General features: G+C 33.9%; 1 protein-coding gene across 2 annotated transcripts in view; it reads left to right on the forward strand.

Annotated features, from left to right (window-relative positions):
* The window catches only part of PPFIA2 (PTPRF interacting protein alpha 2), a 389,231-nt gene that overhangs the window by 222,963 nt on the left and 139,215 nt on the right, over positions 1-27,053 (forward strand). For both annotated transcript variants that reach the window (XM_010958810.3, XM_045519411.2), the window contains exons 5-6: positions 12,017-12,181; positions 18,174-18,248. In XM_010958810.3, coding sequence (XP_010957112.2) covers positions 12,017-12,181; positions 18,174-18,248 — 240 coding nt within the window. The remainder of the gene's footprint in view (positions 1-12,016; positions 12,182-18,173; positions 18,249-27,053) is intronic.

Consider the following 27,053-nt stretch of genomic DNA (forward strand, 5'->3'; position numbering starts at 1 on the left):
CTCTTATTTTATGGTAAAGGGAATTCACATGGTGTGCACATAGAAGTTGATTTTCATTGAGACTGGTGAGCCAGTAACATGGACTATACTATCTCAAATGAGACATAACAAAGATAGTTTAGATCACGTTATCAGGTGACAAATTAATTTTTCTGTTTTTTCTCTCCCTCTCTATATTTTTCCCATCTTTGATTTTTAAATTACACTTTTTTTCATGCAAATTTAAAGTTTTTCTGCCATGAGATTTATTCTACCGTATTTCACTATTTTCTATTTTAATGTTTGGGCGGCATTCCCTGATAAACCTCAGTGCAGCCAAATGTAAAAATAGAAACAGGAAGCTAAAAATGGAGGGAAATGCAAATATCTTGGTAGACTTCTAACTAATTTACATATTTAAAAAGTACCAGAAGCTCTTTTATTAGCTGCGTATGCATTTCTCCTTTCTCCAGCCCTGCGAGGTAGATGTTACATTCCCCATTTTACAGATGAGACAGTTGAGCTCGGAAACGGCAGACCACCTACCAGAAGTCACACAGATTGTAAACAGCAGGAAGGGATTTGAAAGCTGAGTGGTCTAACTCCAGATCCTGTGCCCTGAGCCATGAGGCCATCAGCACAATTATTCGAAGTTAGATCCACGAAGAAACTCAAAGATTGACCACAGTTTAGGGGGAGCATTGCCTATTAGTAGACCACTGTAGTGTGGATTATGTTACTCCTTGATTGTGACTAATTTCAGAGACTGGGAGATTTGGGGACAGCATCTACACAATTATCATCGTATTATAACCCCATGAAGCCCAGAAATACCTGTGGCTATTGCATCCGCAGAGAAGTTTTGGGTGACAAAGAGAATAAGTCAAGCTACACTTGAAAGAAGTCAAAGTGAGAAAAATATAAATATTAAGTTCAATTTGGAGAACAGAAATTGAAGCCATTTATTTTAAACATAAATCATAATTACTTTGAAAACATGAATAAAGCTGGAAAACATTTTTTTTCACCTTCCTTAATGCAGTGATGTGGAGAGTATTTATGGATGATATGTCAAGGAAAATAGATTTATGAAAACTTCCTTGTGCAAAGTATTGATTATATAACAACTTCCTAAATCATATAACCACCTCTCAACCTCCTGTACTACCCCCCCCAAAAATATCCAGGGATGAAAATCAGATAATCATCTCTCTTCCCCCATAGTGTCCCATTAAATGTTGCTAAATATAACAGTTTTTTTATAGATTTATGTAATAGTTTTTCCTACACATTGTGTTTTTCTTTTTGCTATAAACACCTACTTATTGGTTATAGAGAGCAACAAGCTAGCATTTCCTTCTGGCACCTAAAGAAAATTTGATTGGTGTCAGATTATGGGAAAGTTTAAGTCAGAACTGAGGGTCTCAATTTCCAGGATTCTGATAAACTTGTGACTCTCTCTTTCCATATTGAATAGTTTACATATGCTCATGAATTGAAATAAATAACATAGAAAAGACAGTTCACAAAGAGAATTCATGAGTGGATGGAGTTTTTCATGTTAATTTTGAGAATCATCAAAAACAACAGATCGGGAAGGTATGATATTTGAATGAATTATATCAACCCCTAAATAGAAAATCAATTTTTCAGAGGGGAATGAATGAATAAAGTTTATCTAATATGTCAAGTGATAATAATAATAATAAAACAATAATAACAAATAATACTAATAATATAGTAACTTATATTAATTGAATGTGAAATATCTTTCTAAATAAATGTTTTATATGTTTAACTTAGAATCTTCTTACAGCAATCCCATTTCCCCATTTAACTGTTGAGAAAACTAACATAGTAAGTAACTTGCCCCAGGCCACACAGTTTATGAGTGACACATCAGGGAATCCACCCCTTGGCTTAACCACAGGCTATATATTTAAGAAATCACATCCCTTTGTCATTCACAAGCCATATGTGATACAAGGGATTGTATTTAGGTAAGAGCAGAGTTTGTTCAGTTCCTGGTAATTCAGTCCCAATCTGCTCAGTGATTTATTTTGCATCAATTGTATGAAAAGTAATGTACTAGGTATTTATTCTGATGTCACAGGTAAAAGCTGTGACCACTTATCACTGATACAGATAAATCTGGTCCTTGGCCCAAAAATATAAGTGAATGAGAAAAACCAAAGTACTCACTAGAGTTGCTCTTAAATCCAACTGCTTCAAGTAATTAAGTTGAGGACATCCAAGTAAAAGCATCCTGATGTTGTGATTGTATGAAAAGTTCAAAAATTGTAGTGGGTATTTACGGAAACATTCAAACAAGTTTATTGTTTTATGTTTCCACACTGACAAAAAGTAGAAAAATGATGAAATAAAATTTGTTACTCTTCTCTGATCATAGGCAGGCAAGTTAAACTTAAAATAGCGTTCCTGCGATTATTTTAGCATATTCAAACTGACTGCTCAAATTTATCATGTTTTGGCAGAATTATCTGAATTAATGGAAGGGTAAAGGAAAACTAGAAATATTAATATAGTCATTATTTCTTGATATCAGAGTAGAGAAGTTTCATTGTTGTTTTGAAACTATTTCAACTGTTTCTGTGGCTGAAGATCTCAAAGGATTGTTTATATTATTAACAGTGTTTTGGAATGCAGCTGTCATATGACTTTGAAAAAGAAGTTACGGTTTCAAGAGCTAGTCTTAATGTCCGTTATAGACAGTAACACTGTAATTTCATCTCATGGGTCAACAATTTAAAAAGACTTAGTTATCTTTAGTTCAAATTAAAGACTGAATTTGAAACATTCCTTCCTATGCCCTTACTTTTGTTTTGAGCCAAAAGAGCCATGCCAAATAAATGTTCCAATACAATCAGACACCTGCCGTTACTTAAGAAAAGCTTCCCATTCCTGACAAACCTCTGTTTATGCAAGTTAACAAAACCCCTCCAAACAAATTTCCCCAATGTATAGAAAGTACAATCCAGTTGAGAAAAGGAAGACCCTAGCAGTTGGAAGCAGATGAAGATACATGTGTGGGTGTGTGTGGGTTCATGTATCCATATTTATGTAAGTGCTATGATAGTATATGATGAATACAATATAAGAGTGAATAAGAAAGGACATATGCCTTCCAAACAGCTGTTTCAGTGTGAGACTCAAACACGCACATCAGATACATAGGGGACCTAACAATATTTGAGACTAGAGGATATTGAGTAGACTAATGATAAAAGCAACCTGTGGGAAGGTTTTCATTTTCAGATTTTAGTATTGTGTTATGTGACCATACTACATAAGCTAAATTAGTTTACAGAGCAAAATGTACTACTTGAATGCCATATGTGATTGAAAATAATTGCACACAAGGTTATATAGAGTTTAGATCTAATAGAAAGATGTATAGTTTTAGAAATTTAGTTGAAAAATTCCCAAGGAGGCAATATATGTATATATGCATATATCATATGATGTATTTGTGTGTATACACATATAAGCTGTGATCATTTAAAGGGAATTCCAACATAGATTAATAGCCATTCACATAGTTCCTGCAATCCTTTGAGTAGTATATCAAAAATAGTGCCTTCTGCAAGATTTGTTAAACATGAGACTAAAGTTTGGCTCCCAAATAAGTTATACAGCTAGTAGATTGTAAGTGACATCTTAGATAAGTTCCTCTTTATTTTTCATTTGAAGCTTAAAAACCATAGATATATGCTAGATTAGAATATTTTTGGCCACATTCTCCAAGATAGATAATTTACAATCATTATTGCTTCCGCTCAGCAAGGAAGTTCCAAGCATCTATCATACAGAATATTTTCCTAGGCATTGAGGAATGTTCAGAATAAGTTAAATTGCTAAGCCCTTAAGGAGTCTGTTTTATATTAATAAAGCACAGTTGGTTTTATTGTTACATGGATGACAGTTCCTAATTGCACAAAATAGTACAGTTCAGCTGTTTTTAATCAAGAAGGCTTTAAGGCATGTAAGAAATCTCTAAAGTGAGCTTCCAGGCATAATTTCTAGGACCACATTTCTTAGCCTTGTAAGTTTTTCTTACACCCCAAGTCCCAGAAACATGCAGCCTCTGCTATTCCCTGTGCCAGCAATGGACGCCTTATGCTCCCCATACAATTGGTCCTGCCCTGGTGGCTCTGGTTAGCTGACTCTTAAGTCACATTTCTGCCACCTAGTGGTAGACATGGCTGAGAACTCTTTCTTGGCTCCTACATTAGGCAGGTGGCATTCAGAATGTGAGGACCTATCAAACATGGAGGGTATATTCAGAAGCTTTGGGGCAGCCAGAAATGGCAGTCTGCACTATTACCCAGATTTGATCACACCCTTTTTCATATTAAAATTCAAAATGCAGCAATACTGATATGTATCTAGCCAACAACACAAATATACCTCTTAGACAAAAATAAAATCACCTTTTCTCAAAAAAGAAGGCTTATGATCTCTAGTTGCTACGTCCAGCCTCATGTATAGGGTTCTCCAGGGTGTACATTCTTGCTCTCATTAAATCTCATTCTTCTCTTAATATTCTGTAACCTATGGACTACTTTAAATGTTCATCAGAATCAACATACCCAATATAAAACAGAGTAAAAGGGTAAAAATGTAACAAGAAAAATGGGAAAATAATTTAATATATATTATGTATATGATACAATAAAAATAGAAAGATCCTCTTTTCTCCAACTAACTAGTCAAAAAGTCCTACTGGCAGTTATAAATTCCAGTTCTAAACCTCGATCCCTGGACCTATGTATGCAGACGGATATATATTCTGAGAGAAACTGAACCTTACTTTCATCACTAATTCTGAGTGTATACTAATGCCGGGATGATAGCACCCCAACCTAGCAATGTGTTAGCTCTCTGCTTTATTTAAAACAGATTCTTCCTGGGATCATCTAGCCATTCTATAGGATCAGCTGCTTCTGATTGATGCGATAGCTTGGTGAAACCAGGGCCAGGAGCATCAGTCGACTTCATTACTTCTTTCACTGTAACTTGAGTTTGGGGGGGCAGAAGTCATGTTGTGTATGATAACAAGACTATAAGTGAAAATCTAGTAGGATGGTGTCACTGGTACAAGCATAGCCATTAGGGAAGGCAAGTCCATTATCCAGAAAAAAAGTATTTATTACTGAAAGAAAAGACAGCTGACTCCACTTTGATGGAACGGATTTGATATAATCTGCTTGCTGAAGATGGATAGTTGGTTTCCAGGTGTATTGTACTATGTCAGCGGTTTAAGGTTGATGGCCATTCAGCTGTAGTGGTAATCCTAGCAGCTTTAATGATGAGAAGCCCATTTGTTCAGGTCAATGAATAACTCCTATAAGATAAATATTTTTTTTTCTTACCAGATTATTGAAAGCCTTTACACCAGTGAGTACCAAAGAAATAGTCCTAGCTTAGAGCTAATATCCAAGAAATTTTGGTATTCTCTTTTCCTTAGTTGTTACCATGCTACATGGTTGCAGTTCCCTTTAGGGAACATTTTCTGATTATTGCTTCATAACAAACCACCCCAAAATTTAAAGGCACAAATAATATTTTACTATACTCCTAGTTCTGTGGGTCAGGGATTCAGAAAGGGTACAATGGTGACAGCCCTTCTCTGCTCCATAAGTCAGCTGGGATGACTTAATGGCTAGTGACAGTGACGTACTGGTAAATGATTTCTCTTTATCAGAAAAAGAAAAAAGCACTGAAATATGGTGTTTGTCAATTTCAATGGTGTAAATACTCCCACGGTAGCTTATTTCAAGCTACCAACATGATGTCACTGAATGCAGAGTTGAAAAAATATACACAGTAGTGAACCATTATGTAGTGTTTCTATCATTCAAATACAATTGAGCATACAACACTGTGGGCACAGGTAATAGTAAAATACAGTAAGATAATTAGGAAGTGATACATTGTGAGTGTTTACTACTTTTTAAAAATGTCCTATTTAATTACAAGCTTACGTACTTTAAGCTTTAGCAATGACTGTTTAACTACCAGCTCACATGATTTCTGAAAATTAACAGTCATCTCCCACGGGATGGTATGGGCCAGCTTTAGCATGTGACTCGCAGGTGGTGACTCAAATATCTGGAGGCTGAAAGATCTACTTGTGAGATGACTTTGTTACTCTCATGTCTGGCACCTGGGCTGGGGTGGCTGAAGGACAGGCAGGTTCAACTGGGACTTTACATCCCAGAGCCTTCATATGACCTCCCTGGCACAGTGGTCTCAGAGCAGTGGGTTTTTACGTCATGGCTCAGGGATCCAAGAGCAAGTGTTCCAGTGAACTAGATGGAAACTGCATTGCCCTTTAGGATCTAGATTCAAATATCACAGATTGTGACTTCCATCATACTGTGTTGGTCAAAACAGCCACAGGCGTACCAGTTCAAGAGGAGGGAACATGGACTCCACCTCTCACTAGCAGGAGTGCCAAAGAAATTGGGCCTTTTTTTTTTTTTTTTAAATCATCACGAATAGATATAATAAAGAGTTACAGCAGCTACTTGTGTTTTTTTCCCCCCCCCAAAAATATACAACCTCACCTTATTTAAACTGTAAAGTGACTTGGGTATGAGATTTGGAGAAGGCCAAGACACTTTGTCAGTTGACTCAAGTCTGGACTCAGCCCTCCAGACACAGAGCTACTATAACTAATAATTAATTATGAATATGATCACTTTATTAATACAGTCTGGTCCTCACTGGCCTGTTAGGGATTCTATGACGAATTACCATCACCAAAGATGCCAGTGGATCCAACCATTCTGCCTGTTACAGTAACCTCACTTACTGTATCCCAGGTGATTACGTATCGTTACTTGGCCTCTGCTATTGCCGGATTCTGTCATCTGCGGGGGAATCTAAGAGTCCATTTTAGGACCAGCATCTCTCATTTTTCATCCCTTGACAGTACAGAGCTACTGCTATGGGGACTTCATAGGTTCTGGGCTCTCTTCCTACTAGTCTATTTCTTAATGGCTGAGTGAAAATAGCGTCATTCTCATCTCAAAGGAAATGGTTAAACGGTAGGCAAAATTCTCCATTTTTGACTCCAGAAATCCTTAGTTTCTTTCTTCTACCTTATACCCAAGTAATTTCTGGATTCTCATCTTCACATATTCTAATACAGCCTCATTTTAGGCCACCATTGACTTCCTTTTTTAGTTAGCCAGGGGAGCAAACGATTACAACCACTCCTAGTTGCTTGACATCAAAGTGGAATCCATATTCTCTGATAAATATAGTCAGACTTACTATTTTAACCAGACTGAATTTTTTGCTTCTCCCTTCTTGTTCCAGTGCAATTATAGTAGCATCTATTTCTACATGTATTTCCAGATTTCTGAGATTGCAATTTAGCAAAATCATACAAGTCTTGATTTAGGTTAGACTTTGTAATTCATCCCTTGGTGTTCCAGGTAGAAGCCTAGAGGCAAGAAAGGGTTTCAAGGGAGGGACATGAGAAGCAGCAGCTTTGTTTTACAAGGTAGCTTGCTTTAAGTGCAGTCATTACATAGTCAGCAAGACAAACAAGATGAGGCTCTTCAGTGAAGCAGTGAAGATTTGGTGGGTAAGGGTAACTCAGACTTATCTGAATCCTTCTAAATGTCCTTTTTCTAGTCCTTGGGGTGCCTTTTTATTTTCAGAGTAGTGCCAAGATTTCCACATAAGACACCTAAAAAGGCTCTGAGTTCATCCTACATTGTAATTCAATGACCTCTCCTAGATCAGGCTCTTCATCTTCTTTCTGTTATGTCTTAAAGCCTCAATAAGAGGCTGTTATGAGCAGCCATAGCCACTCTTGGGTTCTCCAAGCCTTGCCCTAAAATTTAAAACCTTAAGCTTGTCATTTTCTTTCTTTAAATTCCTCAATGCAGTTCAAAGCTTCCAGCTGACCTCATTGTCCTTCTATTCTTCCTGCCCTTCAAAATGGTCTGTGGTAGCTATGACTCAGTCCATCAAAGCCTTGCTTTCAGAGGCACCCCATTTCAGGAGAACTCAGGGGGCCATTTAAGTAACTACGTCGCCTTTATGTACCATGGAAGACAATGCCTCTTCTTTTAATGTTAATCTAATTGTTACTTTGTCAAATCTATCCGGGTCAGATATTCTGGATTCCTGTTTGTTTGAAACAAAAGAAAGCTCTTCCTTTCCTCATGGACCTTACATTATTTTTGGGAGACAGACTATAAAAAGATAAATGAATAAAATAAATAGTACATTAGATACAGACAAATGCTAAGGAGGAAAAACAAACTGGAAAGGGGATATTTAGTGCAGGTGGTGACCAGGAAAAGCCTTGTTGAAAGGTGAGATTTGAGGAAAACTATGAAAGAGATGGTAGAATGAGATGGTCATGCAGTTATTGGGAAGAGAATGTTTTAGGGGAAAAAAATCACAAGCACAGAGTCCCTGATGTGAGATCATAGATGATGGATATGTTAATAAAACATAGCAAAACTGCAAAGAAGCCAAATCAGCTAGACTGGAATGAGCAAGAAGAATAAAAGATGAGTTCAGAGAATTTAGATCCCTTTTGTACTTGTAAGGACTCTGGTTTTTACTTGAGCCAAATAAGAAGACCTTGAGGATTTCAGCAGAGGGATGGATGACCTAACTTACATTTTAACTTAGTGTTTTAGAAATAGCCTGATAGGAGGATGAAAGCAGGAGGACTAGTTAAGAAGCAATTGTAATAATTCAGGGGAGATGTTGGGTCTTGGACCCAGGTGGTAGCAGTGGATATAGTGGCAGGTGGTCAGAGTCTAGAAGTTGTAAGAATATGGAAAGGACTAATTTTAGAGAATGAACTATAAAATTTTAGATGGGTAAGAAGAAAGTGAGGGAATGAATATGGTGAAAGGCAGTAATAAATTCAATGATAAAGAGATTGAGGGTGCAAGTATCTTTACAGTTTGAGCATTTAAATATCTTAACTAAACTGTAATGATTTGTGAGTTACATAATAAAAACTCAATTATGGAAGAGTTGCATTTATTGATAACAGTAGTGTCTATAGTGAAACCATAAATGTGAGTTACTGAAATAGAGTAGAAATTGAGACCATGGAAGAACACAGTCTAGAAATTTAGATTCCAGCATGCTGGAAAAATCATCTAAACGAGTAATAAAAATCACCAAAAATTATGGCTGGGGTAGCATTGAAAAGAGTGACAATGGTCTAGTTGCTAACATACTCAGGGAGCAATGGAGAGTGACCCAGAGCATGGCAGAGGACCATTATGAGGAAAGGTAGCAGTAGGTATGACTGGATGTGCTGAGTGTCACAGCGTCTTTAGTTGCCAGTAACAGAATTCACTCACTTAATGGATATTAAGAAATTCTTACCTAAAACAGTCTGTCGCCTAACCTTGCAGAAGAAAATTTTATAACTTCATTACAAAGCTGATAAGGGGATTGTTTCCCCTTTTTCATATAAAATCATGATTCTTTTGCCACCTTCCCTTGAGCAAAATAGATGCCTTCACCAACTTATTTATATGGCTTATAACGTATTTATACCATTCATGTCTTGCATGTGTGTAATTAATAGAACATACATGGCACCAAACACTGAGAATTATAGTATTTTGTACTCTATGTAGGGAAGGTGAGATGAACATTGTGAGAAACTTGCCAAATGTAAACAGTGTGATCAAAAGATTTAGGTAGTCTCCAATAACAGATGTCCTTTATGGCTTCACTATAATACTCACACTGTATTTCTTTCCTGGAGGATACAGATTATGTCTCATACAAATTTGTTTCCTACCCAGTGCCATGCAATATTAGATGCTCAAATAGTTACTAGATTACTGTATAAATCAAGATATCTGTAATTTATAGTTAGAGAAGCCAGTTTACATTGCATTATAAGTCTTGTTTCTTTGTAAGTGTATCATCTATCTAAAACATACATATATACATAGCAATGTTGATTAGCTTAAGCTTTTAGGAAATAATGCCAGTTAACCATGGCTGCAGATTTAGCTTTGATATAGGCCAGAATGTACACTGGATAATTTACCTCATTTATCATTTTTTCCCCGATTCGTCCAACAAATATTTTTGCATGTGTATAGATGCTAGGAACTGGGCCAACACCCAAATACAGTGACAATCAAGACAGATACTGTGCGTATCTTCATGGAGCTTATATTTCAGTGAAGAAATGTAATGAAATTTAGTAAAACTATTTTTAAGAAATTACACATCATGACATGATATGAAGAGATGAAGCAAGAGAATGAAATAGAGAATTATGAGGCCTTAGAAGATGAGAGACCCACTTGACATAGAATAGTAAGCAAATGCTTTCCTGAAAAGGTGATACTTAAACTGTGACTTAAAGTAATAGAAAGAACTGAGCAAATAAAGAGCCAAAGGAAGGGTATTCCAGGCAGAGCGTACAGCATATCCAAAGGCTTGGCGTATGAGGAACTGAAAGTAGGCTGGTGTGATTAGAGCAGAGTTTGCCAGAGAAAGACTTAATACCAGATAATGTTGGAAAAATAGGGTTAAGTTCATGCAAAGCTCCATAACCTATATATATATATATATATATATATATATATGAAATAGCATCATTTAATAAATGTATACATGTATCTATAGAATTCAAGATAGTAGAATATTGTGAATATAATCAGATTAATAAAGAAAAGCTCTTTGAAAATATTAATGGTATCATCTTCATACTGAAGAACTATTAGTATTATTCTGATCCTTAAATATAACTCCTACCTACTGATCTACATACCTTTAGAATCTCAGATGTTTAGTCTTTTGTGCTAAAAGCATGGCAGTTTTCTGACAGTTTAAACCATAATTAGTGACAGCGAATGAATAAAAATTAACTTAAGTGCTAACAAACGTGATACTAATATGTGACACTGAAATTAACAGTGGCATTGTGAAAACCAAAATTTTTCATACGCTTTGGGAAAAATCTTGAAAGAATACTATTTCTTTACTTCTTTATATCTTATATCTGCATTTTCTTCTTTTGTTTCAGTAACTTCTGCTTATTTTCCAAGACATTATTTGTCAGCCTATTGTTTTATTAGTCTTCTAAAAATCTTTCCTTTTATTAGTCTTATATTGATCTTCAGTAGTAAAATTTTAATAACTGATAAGTTTTTTATTTTCTTTTCATATATCCTTGCTTTCAGTGGCAGAACTGCCTTATAAAATGAGACAAAGGAGAAACTCCCAATTCACAAAACATTTAAAAGCAAAATTTGTCTGGGAAACGTCAGAGCATAGACTCTGAAGCAGACTGAAACATTGTTCATTGGATGTTTCCTTAACCTCTATCATGGCACCAGAGGCTACTCTGGGCAAATGTAGGTTCCAGAGACTTTAAAAATTATGTTCTATAACCTCTTTTCCTAAAATGACTATTGCTAGTCTCAGTTATTATATTCCAGTTGGTTGCACATATTTTTCTATTATGTAATCTAAGAATTAATTGTGAATAAAATAATTAGTTACTGCTATAATTGCTATAGCAACATGTGACTATCACTATAAACATATTTAAAGCAACATGATGACTATGCACATTTCCTTCTATTTAAAATTTTTAAATGATCAAATATAAATGAAATTAATTTTGACTTTCAGTGCTATTCTCTTAATGAAATCATCATGCCTTGTACAATGTTCTTCAGAAATTATCCCTATTGGATCGTACGTATTATGTTGTATTATAGTTCTCTTCAATCCAAACTGAAATGATTAAATCTTCAAAAAGAATGTGTGTAATTTACATTATATTTTATATCATTCAATTGTTATGTGATAGAAATGCAGTGTACTTCTAATACAGCTCATGCATTAAGGTTTGTGTTTCATTGATGCTACCCGTAGTGTAATGAGGTTATCATTAAATACTATGTAAACCTGCAATCTACTAAGATCGAAGTCATCTATATGTATTAGTGACATGTATCCATAAAATAATTACAGTTTCTATTAAACCCTACAGCTGTTACTGGAGCATTTGGAGTGCCTTGTGTCACGGCATGAAAGGTCACTAAGAATGACGGTGGTAAAACGACAAGCCCAGTCCCCCTCGGGAGTGTCCAGCGAAGTTGAAGTTCTCAAGGCGCTGAAATCTTTGTTTGAGCACCACAAAGCCTTGGATGAAAAGGTACAGTATTGTGAAAGGATCATTACAATTTTATATGTCAATTATACCGCAATAAAGCTGATTTTTTTTTAATTACTGACAAATGAAGGTATAGTATTTACAAAAGATTTCAAGCTTAACTGTACTTTTGTCATTAGCATCAAGCTCCTTGTCTTCATCCGTGACTCAGCTGACTTCTGAAGTAAGTTAGTTCAGAGGGACACATTTGAGTTACAGGAAAAATCGTTTTTAAAAATGCAACTGGACTGTTGCATGTATGTTGGTACTATGCATAAACATGATCTTTTTTAATACCATTAAATCTATGGTTAATCAAGACTTCTATTATGACATATTATAGTCCTAGTCCAGATGGCTATCTGAAATTTAATATTATCATTCAACCTTTCTCTCTCCTTCTCTCTTCTTTTCTCTGCCCACCCTACAGTCTCTCTTCTCCCTACCCCTCTGAAGTGCATGGCTACACATACCAACATAGGACACTGCTAATGGACAATTAAACATATCTTGAAGTGTATATTGGATGTACTTTATCTTTAGAGATTTCTATTAGAGTCATACAATTTTATTCTGGGGGTTTCTAATATCTTAGCTTTGAGCACACATTTTTAAGAGTCTCTGCATGTAGCAGCATAAGATATTAGTAGGAAAATCTGCTTTAGGCTTTTTAAAAGTAACTGTAAGTTTCTCTTAGCTGTTACTCAAATAAGTTCTACGGACATAAATAAGCCAATATGAGTACAATATCCTTTGGAGATTAGAAAAGCTTATGACATGATTTCAATTTTGTGAAATTTCAAAGAATGAATTTTTTAAAATTAATAAAGCTCTAGGATTTTCTAGAGTGGGAATTGGGGCACTTTATTGTAAAGTATCTGACAAGTTAGGAGCATTAAAGTCCAAACTAGAGAGTATTACTCAGTTATATATAGGTTTTGAGCATACAGACACTTCTGCTCTATTTAATATTTATATACATATTTATTTTTATCATTGGTCTTTCAGATGTTCTCAGCACAGGGGATTATGTGGTGTGTGTGCATAAGGATAAGTATAATTCTGTCTTCTAAATTATTAAGAGGAAATTGTATCTTATTTTTAATTTTAGCATGAGAGGAAATTAGTTTATGAGTAATTTTGAATAAAACAGAAATGGATATCTTATAAAAATTCCTGATAAATATAATATCAACTAATATCAAGTATCAAATAACAATTTAATATATCTAATGTTTATTTTCACGTTATATTCCCTTTCTTATTACAAAAATGCATTACAAAGAATTTGTAAGACTTTATATAGTATCTGTTATATGTCTGACTCCTTGGCAGATGTTTGGCACAGGAAGATAAATAAGACATTCTCCTCACAAATGTGGAGTTCATAGTTAATGTTGGAGTTTACATGTCAATAACAGAGAATGTTGAGAGTCACAAAAAAAGTTGTAACTGATTTTGCTTGAAGAAGTGATGAGAAAGTCAATATTTCTTCACAAAGGGGGTAACGTTTGATCTGGGCATTAAAAAATGTGTAAGGGTTTTTTAAGCAGAGAAATAAAGATGCTCTAAGCAATATATCAATGTGTGAACTAACCCAGAGCTATAAAGAGAGCATGGCCTATTCAGAGAAGATTTAACAGTTCTGAATGACTTGAATGAGGAACTTGAGAATGTGTGATTTGGGATGTTCCCTTAGATACATTCCCACATCACTTACATAAGGAATGCTTTTATGAAAAAAAAAAAAAAAGAATTAGAAGGCAATGAACAGCATTTAGGACAAATAACCTAATTGGGGTGAGTACATTTAAGAAGAAATGGTAGTATACATTTTAAAATCTAAAAGGGATTTACTATGTAGATGTTCAGTGAGCTTAGCATAACTAAATGAAGTACTTCATACTGTGACCCTAGGAGCAGTAATTGGACTTAATAACTCACGAGAAGTACCCTGGGCATTGGTGAGTCCAGGAGCAACTGAACTGATGATCAACTAAGTAATACTAAACAGCCTGAAGGAAAACTAGTATAAGCTTGGATGCTGGAGTTAGACATGGACAAGTAACTTAATTTCTCTGTCTCTTTCCTCCACTTTGATTGAGGAGAATAGTAATACCTACCTCGCAGAGTTGCTTGATGTGCAAAGCTCCTAGCCAAAGATTAGCATATGGCAAATGCTCAGTAAATGTTAATGAATGTTATAATTAATATCAATAAATTTCAGCCTTTGACAAAAAATTTCAAACTAAGTATAGATGTTGGTATCACTGTTGATCCACAGGCTTGTTTAAATTAGCATTTCATTTAGTTATTGAGGGGTTAATATGTGCCTAAGCACCTTCAAAAATAATTTTCCTAACCAAAAATAGCTCACAGCTTCTCATGGAGATCAGGAGAGGTGAAGAGACAGATATATAAACAAGTAATTACAATATTCTATTTTAAGTGCTATGGATATTATGTTAAAACATGTGGAAGATCAGAAGATGCAGCTAATCATATTGAGGACAAGAAGCTACCAACTTTACCGCAGAAGGTTTGGAACATGTGAAAAGCTAAATAAAATGCAAAAGATCCATCATAGTTGCAGACCGTTACTATGATTGGCAGTCTTCATCGTTGGAGACTTATTTACATGTCCACTGAGTTGTAGGATAGAATTTATACAATTAGCTAAGGCTAGCAGTAATTTTGACCTAACTCTCCAATATGTTTACCAATTCTGTGGGCTGGAGGAAATGAGAAGTTATGCGTGTGTTTTTCAATCATTCAGATATCACTGAGTATTTTTAAAAGATATATTGGACATGCATGGGAAATGTAACCAAAAACATGCTACATATGTGTGTGTGTGTGTGTGTGTATACACCCTCCATATATATTTCTGTGATCTAATATCACAGTGCCAAAACTGGACTTGAAGGTCTGATCTAAGATTTCTTCACAATGGTTTTTGTTACAGAATTGATCATTCCAAAATAAATCACTGCCAAACCTTAATTTCAATTTGAAATGTATGCTTCTTCCACCAAAGTTCCTCTTTATCCAACAACATATTCATCATTTGTAGGGACAGATATTTTAATCTTCAAGGATAATATTTCTCTGGCCTTGAAACATCTTTTTTGGGGGAAAAAACTTCTCTTTGATTATTTTTCATACCATTATGAAGAAAAGTAACACTTGAAATTAGAAATTAAAAATTCTAGATGGACATAAATATATTTGGAGGGTTATACTACAGCTCTGTAAACAAGCAATCACTATATCTTAGCTTAAAAACTATATGAACAATAGAATGTAACTAAACAGTGAAAAGTCAGAAAAAGTTCAGCATAGAGCCAAGGCTATCAACTGTGTATATTTAGAGAAAAAATTAAAACCATACTTTTTTCATGGCATATTAGACACCTTCAAAAGAACACCAAATTCAGCAAGAAAAATAAAGGTAATTATGACATTCTGCTGGTGCTGCTCAGTAGAACAAAAAGCTACAAAGCTTGTCAGAGATACTATTTTTTCCTACCAATAGAATTCCAGTTATGTAGACAAGATAAAATATTAAAATTCTTTATACTCTAAAAAGATTACTCCTTTGAATCCTCACTTTTTTTTTTCCTTATCAAGTTTGGCAAAGATTAGTGCAAGATGAAGCAAATTCATTTCATTTATCTGAGTCCTACCCAAGAATTAAATACAAAGAGAACACTTCATTGTCATATAAAATATGAATAAAGCATTCATTATCATAAATATATTGATATTTGCAGCTTCAGTTTTTTCTTTTATAGCATAAATTCAAAATACACTCAGGAATTGTTTTTATTTTTTATTTTAGGTTCAGTACTTTCTGGATAATATAATTTCAAGTTGTAAATGCTATTATAAACTTATTGATGGGTGATTTTTCATATTGTTTGAAAAGCTTGTTAATTTTTACTTCTCCAGGGCTCAATATAATAAGAATATACATGCTTAACTTTTGGTAAATACAAAATAGTTTGGAACTGCTTCTATGATTTTCAGTTTAGCAAAGAAAGGAGGGCATTTAAACTGCAATATAGCCTTGTTTCAGCCATTCCTTACGTGGCTTATATGATTCTTTTTGGAACATTTCAGTGTCTCAGCATGTCTTTTAAAATATGGTATCTCAACCTCTTTACTGCAGTCTGAGTGTGATCTGATTAGCGTTGTGTATGTTGAGATTAATTTACATTTACACTGTTTCTATATTGCTGTTCTCATCAACTAGGACTTCTAGATTTTTATCAGAACACCCATATTTTATAGCCAGTATTTTAGGAAATGGACATAAAACTTTATAGTCATCCCTGTTAAATATTAAGTGCATATACTAAGATCTTTATTGGTATCTGCAGTCCACAATCAGCAGTCCTCCTCATTTTCATGCCTTTGGGATATTTGCTTTGTCTGCATGTATCCAAGTATTTCTAAAAAAGCATTGCCTTAAGTCATATCATCAAAGATTTCCTTCTGTGTAGCTCTTGTTCAGTTATTAATCAGCATTAGCTTTATGCATTTTTGTGAGCAATTGGATATTTGTCTAACAGCACTGGCACCTGGCTGCCCATCTGGCATACTTATATATCATGAAAGACATATATGATTATCTTTGATATCAAATGTGCATTTATGCATGTATTACTAATATTCAGAGGATTTGAACATAGCTAAGTATAATTAATATTAAAACACCACTCAAGCATTTATTCTTTTTTATTCAAGATGTATTTCAGGAGTTAAGTACACCCAGTCACCTGAATATATTTCAGTTATAATTATACAACTAAAATAATTGAGATTTTTAAAAATTTCTAATTAGATTCTAAATTCATAGGCTATCATTTGTTTTTTCTTTGTTTGCTAACTAGAAAATAACTCCAACTTTAAAATTATTATGTATCTAGGTTTTTAGATATTTTGTGTATTTAACTTATATTCCCAGTTAAATCTCTCAAAAAAAGAAAAGGACTATTAATTAAAATATACTATTAATGAATTAATAAAACTGAAGTTCACTTTAATAATTTATTTATATAATTATATATTAAAATGCATACTGTAATAATCTCATGGAAAATCTACGTTAATTCATAAATAATCTAACACTCACCATGAATTCCATCTTAAGTTGAAGCTATAAATTTTGTTGACTTTTTTAAGGACAATTAAACTGCTGTAATCATTTATCCCAATTTCTTTCTCTGAACTTTCTTCTTTTGACAAATTTAATATGGAGCTTATCTATAGATCTGAACATATAATAGCTAAAACAATTTTAGAAGTTCTAAGAAAACAAAGATCAAAGGAAAACTTCTCTGAGTTTCAATTATGTATGAAACATTTGGAAATCATCATTAATTTCAAACTAAAGGTGCAGAGTCTTTAGTTCCACAAAATATAATGATTTAACCTTTGGTATCTGAAAAGTAGTTAAGAATTCCAGAGTGATTAAGTACTTTCCAATCCCTCAATAACAATGTGGACCTCTAATTCATACAAAATTAATTTTGTGAGCAATGGATCACATTTTTCATATTCTAAGAATCCTTTGCTTTTAGACAAATGAGTTTTGAAGTTAGATACTAAATGTCAAAGGAAAACTTACATATTATTTTAGAGAAGTAGAAAGTTTTTGCCTGTGTCTCATGCTTAATCAGTGACTATTTTTCAGATGAATTCATAGCAAACTTTTGAACTTTGCCTCCACTTACTATGAATCAGAATTCAGATCTTCAGCCCCCTTGGAAACTCTGTCATTGAAGCACTAGAAGGACTTGCTTACAAGAAAATCCCTTGATACAATGATACTATGAGGTGACAATGTAGTCCTAGTATTCCTGAGCACTTAGGGCTGTAAATACTTTAATAATTTGCCAAATGTGACCACTTTTGATAATGTTAATGGATTCAGCACAGTTTAATATGTATGGGATGTACATTACTGCACATATTTTGATTTTTCTTCTAGGTAAGGGAGCGACTGAGGGTTTCTTTAGAAAGAGTCTCTGCACTGGAAGAAGAACTAGCTGCTGCTAATCAGGAGGTAACATACCAAACTTTCTCCTCTTTTGAGGTGCAATATCGCTAACATTCTATCCCTTGTGTTTCACGTCACTTTTATTAGAACTGTCACAAAAAATAAACTACATTCTGTACATGCCCTGAACAAGGACTGTTGAAACTAGTTGCCAGAGTCATGTTTTCTGATTCCTAGTGATTCAGAACTGAAATGAGATGAAAGGAAAATCATCCAGAGATGAAAGGAAAATCATCCAGAGCTAATAACATGAGAGTTAGGGAGATGGGAGACATAGAAAGACTGCAGTCAGAATGCCAGTCCTTGTGAGAAGTAAAACACAGCCCCCAAACTGGAAAACATGTCAAATATCTGTTATATCTACAAAGTGTTGAAATGAAGTTAACTCATTTGAGATATAAATATATTTCCCTTAGGTCCTTATTTTTCTTGTCTTCTAAAAAAGCATTGTGTCTGTGATTAGTGGCATCATTGAATCTACTCTTTTGCTCTCATTCATGACTCTAAGGAAGTATTTTATAATCATCTATGATATTTAAAGAGTTGCTTTCTTCTCTAGAAGATTTTACTTTTTCGTTATTTGTATATACATGAACTTGGGTCATTAGACTTGATAGAGATAAATGATATAGATAGATAGACAGACAGACAGACAGACCGATCAATCGATCGATCGATCTCAAATTAAATGTGTTTAGGCCACTAAACTAGCCTTTTCTCTCTCTTTCCTTTTCTCTGACAGTTATTTACAAGGCTACCTTTTTTCCAGAAGTTTATCCCAGGAATGTAATTACAGATATTATTTGTAGAGGACATACTAAAACTATTTAGCAAAATCTTCCTACTTTTAAATAATTAAGGAAGTGGGAGGCTAAAGTCATTAATTATAAGTCTTACCAAAGGATTCTTAACAAAATAATACCTACATTTACATTTCACACACAAATACGCATTCTCAACCATGCTAAAAAATGTTATCTAGTGCAAAATCCCTTGTGTTTTAAAATAAGGTAGGCCAATTTAATGAGTCAGATAAGCTAGATAATGCTTTTGTTTGTTCCAGGTTTAACAATTTAAACTTTAGAAATAATGGACTTTTAACAACAGGAAGAATGGGTTTCATGTGAATTAAAGGCTAGCAGTGTTAAAAGCATTCATCACAATACAGCAGTTTAAAAAGAGAGAAAGTTTAGATGGGGAGGGTATAGCTCAGTGGTAGAGTGCACACTTAGCATGCAGGAGGTCCTGGGTTCAGTTCCTAGTACCTCTATTAAAATAAATAAATGAACCTAATAATCTTTCTCCCCCTACCCTGCCAAAAAAAGAGAGAGACAGAGAGACAAAGCTTTTTTGGTGACCAAATCAGTTTAGCAAACGGGATGGCTTAAAAACAAATTAAATGGAAATAAGAAATTGGTAGATTGGTACATCTCAGTCATCACAGAAGAGAAAAACTGCTGAGATAATGAGTATTGACAAGGAGGACTCAGTTCTTTCATGAAAGAGAACAGATAAATTATCTACAGAGTGGATATGCTTATTCCTGGAATGTTCAGGAAGAAAAACATTAAATGTTGGTTCATTTTGTATTTGTCATTGTTAATTTTGATCTTCCCGGATGTTTACATTGCTTTTGAGTGCATCTCTTGAAATACGTTGTTGCTAAAGATAAACAGAAGGTTTGGTGACCACTAATATAAAAACCTCGCTTAATATGGCAGTGGTGAAGTTTCTATTTGTCATGAACAAAAGTGTCGAGACCCCTTGGCTAAAGTGCTGAAATAAAAATGTTCCATAAGGTTAAGTGAGGCTCTGAAAATTTGCTCCAGAAACAGCAACTAAAGAATTCAATTCAACTTAAAATGTGGAAACAAACTGGAGAACAAAAGTGGAGGAAAGATTTTTGACTGTTGTCTTTAATATAGTTTAGCCCTCAAATATTAGTGTAGTCCCTAGTAGGCAGTATGGTACATTTCACTGCTTCTACATAGATTAAATAAATTTTGAATCATTAACATGAGTGCAGCTACTGCAGCCTTTCTGAATGCTTTCAGTTATCTTTTAAATCACTGTATAAAAGTAAGCATATATTAACTTTAATATATTTTGTTGTTGTTGATTATAATAAATTCCCATGTGGCTTAACCCAAATCTCTATTTAGGAAATCAAAAATCCAGCAAAAAAACTTAAAAAAAAAAAAAAAACCCAAAGTTAACCTGAGCTTTCTAATAATAAATTGTTTATAAATAATTAGTGACTTTTTAAAAAGAGAGTACATAGGCAGAAGTTAACTTTTCCTTCATAATGAAATTTGTATTTCAAAATGAATTATAAAAAAATCAGAAGACACCTGCAGTTTGAGTTGATTCTCTACAGTAACAGCAATTGTTACAAGAAATCTCTGTCATCTTGTACTGATGATAACAAGATACATTTAGAATCCTGACAAAATAAGTTTAGAAAAGTTCATACCATTTGCAGCTTTAGAAAGGGAACTAGATAGAATGTGGATCATAGAGGAAGTAACTGAAGAAAACATTTTAGAAAATAAAGAGCAAATTTTGGGAGAAAAAAATGATAATGATTTAAGAGCACATTCTTAAGAACCAAACCAAAATATGTAATATAGACAAAAACAATTCAGTACCAGCAAAAGTCCTGCATATGTGTATTTAAGCAAAGGGTTGTGGAAAATTTTATTTCATGGTTCACATTTTAAATTAAAGTTAAAATGTATTCATGTATTCATGTATCATGTAAAATGTATCAAATCTACTTGTTTCCTGAATTTGTATAGCAAATGTGGAGGTGAGGGATCCACATTGTCAGAAGCAGTTTGATTCCTGAATTTCTGCTAGTGGTAATGATAGTTCAGACACTAAGGAATTTATTCAGACATTTTTCTGAATTATTTCAGTTTCCAGATTCATAAAGGAGTAATCAGAAAGCAGGAGTTCTGGACTGCAAGTAATACCTTGATATATTCATCCATACATATATATACATCTATATATATATATGTGTGTGCATATGTAGAGAGGAAAGATGATCCAGTAGAGTTTATTCTACCATAAGTATACTATTTAATAGAGTTTATTCTATCATCTATGTATCATTGTTCTCTTTCTGTCTCCCTCTATCTCCATCTCCATCTCTGTCTCCCTGTATCTCTCTCACCCCTTATCCTGCTCTCACACACAGTTTTGGAGTTATCACCCTTTAACACTTTTGTATATAAAAGCTCTCCCAGGGAGACTTCATCCATTTCTCACCCATCCAAAGCTTCTACCATGACTTCTGTGAAAAAGAAACCAAATCTCTAGCTCAGAGTTTGTGCTCTTTTCTGAACTCCACAAACGATTTTAAACATTGGGCTTTGCTAATGGTCGTACAGATTGTTCTCTGTCACAGGTGTCCAGCAGGGGTTAATCGAGGATTAAACTCCAGTTTAGAGTCTGATAATGAAGACCTGCATTAAAGGGACATTAACCTCCTACAGGGGCCAATTTTTTTCATTTACAAGAAGACACCATATGTGCTGATGGGCCTGGATGTCCACCTAGTTTTCCCGAGGGTCCCCTTAGATTCTCCATGGCACATAAATGCAGTGAAATAGACAGCCTTATTAAAAAGAATATGAGATAACTGTTCAGTTCAGGAGAAGATCCAAAACGTTGTACTATACAAAAAAAATGAAGTTGCATAGAATGCTCCCAATCTTGCACAAATACAAATAATAATAATACTTTATTCTGGGACTAGGAAAAAAAAATTTAGGTATAAATGCCAAACTGTTATTATTACTTGTCTTTGATGTGCAAGTATATGTACTATATATTTCAGTAGTGTTTGATTTTAAAAAATTTCATTATATTTATAAACAAATGAAATAATAAAGATATTTTAGAGTCAGATGCCATTTTTCATATTAGATTATTCTATTGGTTACTTAATAATCACAACAGCTAATATTTACTCAGTACTTAAAATCTCTAGGCTCCAGGCTAAATATACATCTGTCTGCTGATTAATACTGAAAGTTAAGTATTACTATTATTTTACAAGTGAGCCCAGAGAAGTTATTTCTCCTAAAATACCACTGTCCTCTCCTACTTGAAAATGTGATTATCTTTGAATTTGTCTTAACTCTCTACATTCAGGTGGTTGCAATGCATACGTTTAACTATGTCCACAGTCTACCCTACGTGTATTTACTCTCATCTTTTCTCTTATACATTAAAACCACCATAGTTCAGATCTTCACTATTCTCAACTGAGATATTATCATAGGTTTTCTGCTATATAATTCTTCAAGGTTAAGCCTGCTAAGCAAGGCTCTAATTGTATTAATTATTTTAAATAATATTTTCTGATATGTAATGTAATATATACCATATTAATATATGGTATATATAACACAATGATATAATTTATATATGCTAGTAACATAATTATATTTATTACTAGACCTGTAATATACTATTGAGGACCTCTTCAGTAGTCCTAACCTAAAAATCATCTTTAATTCCCATTACTCCTACTGCCCTAAGTCATTTGAAGTTCTTGTTAAATTATAGTATTCATTGTTTTTGAAAGGAGCAACATTTTTCCTGACTCAAATCTTACTTACGCTAATTTCTCTCTTGGAATGCCTCTACAACCTCAATTCACCCTTTGAAAACATTCTTTCTCATTTAAACTCAAGTTCAGACATCACCTTTTTAATGAAATCTTTTATGATTATTATTAGAAGTTATTGCTTCTTAGTTTAAATTACTTAATCGCATTGCTTCAGCATTTAATATGACTGTTCAACAAGTATTAGAGTTAATTATATACCCATCTAAGCCTAGATTAAGTTCCCTGAGAAAGTGGACTATGTCTGGCTCACTTGTGTTTAACTCAGTACAGTGATATGAGCGTTGTGATCAATGCATGTCTGTCAAATTGCATTGTATAGAGTTCATTCTATACAGTGTTTTCACATTGTTCCTTGGCTAGTCCCTTAATAGATAGTCTGAACAACCTTAGGTATGCTCAATAAACAGCAATACATTGATTAGATGCGTTAAATTATCAGAATGTTTGTTCTTTCAAAATATAATTATTGAGCAGAAAATTCTGTCTCTGACAGGAAAAAATAATAAAAAACAAAATGATAGGTGAAATATTATGCATAATGTTTATGTAGTTTGTCCTCTAGTGATGGAGGCAGACATATAAACATATAAGTAAGATGTAATTTAGTGCAAAACTAAGTAAGTACAAAACAGGGACCCAAACAAAGTGCAAAAGAGCAGAGAAGAAGGGTCTTTATTCTGAACCAAAGGGTCAGAGAAGGCTTCGCCATTCTCTTTGCCCTTCGAAGGAAAAGGGTGATTTGGTTTCAAAACTGTAGGGAAACATTCTGGGCTGAGCAAACACTATGATTTAAAAAAACAAAAACAAAAACTGAAATTGCCTGTTTCAAAAATAATTGATGATATTGTATTGGTAAGAATCAAGATGTGAAAAGATGTAGAAGAGGAAGATAGAGAGAGGTTGAAAGGACTCAGGTTCTTGACAACCCTGAATACCATGCTCAGAATTTGGAATTTATGAAATGAGAAAGTACTGAAGGTACAGTTTTGTTTTGTTTTGTTTTTAGGTTTTGAGTTTTGTTTTGGTGAATTGAAAACCACTGAAAATATGTTTTTTTTTCCTTTTTGTAAAGTGTGGGGTTAGGATAGAGTAGAGCTGGAAAGTCGACCGATATGGCTAGCTAACATAATAATCTGATATGTGATTCTGATCATGACACATCAATTCAACAAACATTTATTGAGCATTTTCTGTTTCCCAGTCATTGCATTAAGTACTGGGTATAAATATGTTAATAAAACTCAGACATTCATAAAGTAGTAGTTTTTCTCTCAAGTCTCTTATAGGAAACAGACATGGTAAAAAGTAACCATAATGGGAAGTTATTATTTAATTGATCCAGAGTTTATGGGAAGATGAAAAAAATTCTGAAGATGGATGGCAGTAATGGTTACATAACAATGTGAATGTACTTATTGCCCCTTAACTGTACATTTAAAAATGGTTAAGATGTAAATTTTATGTTATACACCTTTTACCACAATGAATGAAAAAAGTATAAGTTTTAGTAGTATTATAAAAGAGAGTAATTAATTGTATAGGCATGAATGAGGAAAAGTAGATGGTGTTACAAAATCTTAGAGAAATCCTGCCATTTGCAACAACATGAATGAAGATGAACTTTGAGGGCATTATACTAAGTGAAATAGGTTAGACAGAGAAAGACAAATACTGTATGATCTTATTTACATTCAGAATCTAAAAATGTCAAACTCACAGAAACAGAGTGTATTCATGGTTGCCAGAGGCTGGGGAGAGGTGGGGAGTTGGGGAAGATGGGAAGATGTTTGTCAAAGAATGTAAACTTTCTGTTATAAAGTAAGATTAGGGCATCTAATGTACAGTGTGGTGACTATGATTAACAATACTGTATAGTATACTATACTTGAAATTTTACTTTGAGAGTAGGTCATATGCGTTCCCACCACACAAAAAACCTCGTTAACTATGTGAGGTAATAGATATGATAGCTAACCTTATTGTGGTAATCATTTCATAATATATACATATACATTCACATTGTATACCTTAAGCTTACACATGTTATTTGTCAATTTTACCTCAATAAAGCTAGAAAAGATAGTTTAAAATCTTCCTAGGGAAAAAGAAAATTACCTAAAATTTGATGGGTGACTACAAAGATCTTAAGAGGTGGATTTGGAGGAAGAAAAGGGAAGCAGGCAGTGGTAGAGATGGAGACAAGGCTTCAGGGAAAGGCAGGTCTGAGTCAGGGATGGCCGGAGCCTGAACTTCATCCTATATACAATGGTGAGTCAGCAAAGATTTCTTAAAAGGGAAGAGATATAGTCAGATTTTTAATTTTGCAGACCACTGGCACCTCCAAAAGTTAAAGGTAAATGATATTTTTGTCCAAAAGTTAAAGACAAAATGATATTTTTGATGTGATATGATATATCATGATAGTCAAGGTACCGTGTTTCTAGTTCAGATTTGTGAAAAATCAAGTTTCTTGAAACAAACATGGGACTAGTGTCGCAAAATGCAGAGCTCTGTAGAACAGAGGCATTACCCAGTCTGGCATTTCTTATGTTCTTTAGTAATGAAAAATATAGATATAAATGAAAGAATCAAAATAATGTTGTCAATAAATAAATATACATAATGAAAAATTTGCTGTCATTTTATGCCTCTTTGAATAGCTCCCCACAGGCAGATTATATTGTTAACATTAAATACATTTTCCAGGACATTGTTATAAAAAAGTGAATTCAGCATATTTAGACACAGAAAATACAATAAAGTCTTTATTTCTTGCAGAATATTTTTGTTACTGCTTAAAACTGGAAAACCACAAAAAAAGTACAGTAAAGGGATGTGCAAAGAGGAATAGATTACATCCTAACAATATGTTCTCCTTTAGCAGAAGCCCATATACTTTTTACATTATTTAATTAAACCAGACAAAATGGATTATTCAGGAGCTACAGTAAAAATTCAATTGACAGACTAGTTTTCAGTGAATACACAGGTGTGCTTATTTTAAAAGCTTTTCACATGATTGCATTATAAATAAAAAGAACTGGCACATTTAGATGAACTATATTTTTTATGTTGCTTTCATTCTATGTTTATTCCAACTACTGAATTTATCAACTTTCAATTAGAATTTTCTTAAGGAAATTAGCATTTCATGTTACTTCATCTAAAACCAGCCTTATTCCTGAAGTCTAATTTCCTAAGAAAAAAATTAAAGAACATTTATAGGCAAATCAGTTGTTATTAATATTCAGAAGAATATTGGATCAGAATGATGAGAGGAGCTAGAGGTAGCAAATTCATATTTGGGGGTCTTATAAGACCTTGCAACATGACCATTGCTTTAAATACATTATGCATTTAATCATCACAGCCATCCTTTGGGTTGGGTTAAGAACTAGTACTTTGTGGAATCCATGGAAATGTGGAAAAGATAGATACAGGCAAAGGTGGAACCCTACCCCCAAAAAGCAAGTAAAAGGCTGAGAAGGAGCAAAGGGAGATGTGAGACTCCTGTGAGTTAAGAGTCCTTGAAGCAAAAAAATGATATAGAGGTAGAGATGGAGATGGAAAGCGGGAGAGGAGGAGGCAGAGGATGAGAGAGGGAGAGAGAGAAAGTTATAAGTGTAAGGACTGGATGTGGTTAATAGTGTCAAATGTTTCATGAAGGCATGTAGGATTATGTCTAGTATGAGGTGATGAGATTTACAATTAGAAGCTCCCTGAAAATATTTGCAAAGACAGTTTATTGAAACAATAAACTATAATGACAGGAGTATAGCTGTGATGGAAAGAATTTGAATCAATTAGAAGTCTAAAAGGGGGAGACAGTAAGTAATACTCCTTTGAGAAGTTTGGCAATGAAGGGGAGATGAGGCTAAAAGCTAAACAAGTTGGCAATATTGAGAGACAGCCTATTGGAAATGCTTATAGCCAATGCAGAGAAAGAAGAAGCAAAGGAGAAGGGATCATTTTGATGGGCAACACAGAAGAGGATAATGCCAAGTAGTAGAACTCCTTCTGCTGAGAAATGCAGGAAGGGGAAGGGAATGTGTAGAGATGAATGAAGATTTGATTTGGAAAGGAAAGAAGAGATAGGAATTATATCAGGGTCTTCCCAAGGAAACGGGTTATCTGCTAAGGGAAGTGAGAACAGAATAACTTCTAACAGT

The sequence above is a fragment of the Camelus bactrianus genome, chromosome 12, assembly GCF_048773025.1.
Source record: "Camelus bactrianus isolate YW-2024 breed Bactrian camel chromosome 12, ASM4877302v1, whole genome shotgun sequence".
In the NCBI taxonomy this organism is placed as follows: Eukaryota; Metazoa; Chordata; class Mammalia; order Artiodactyla; family Camelidae; genus Camelus; species Camelus bactrianus.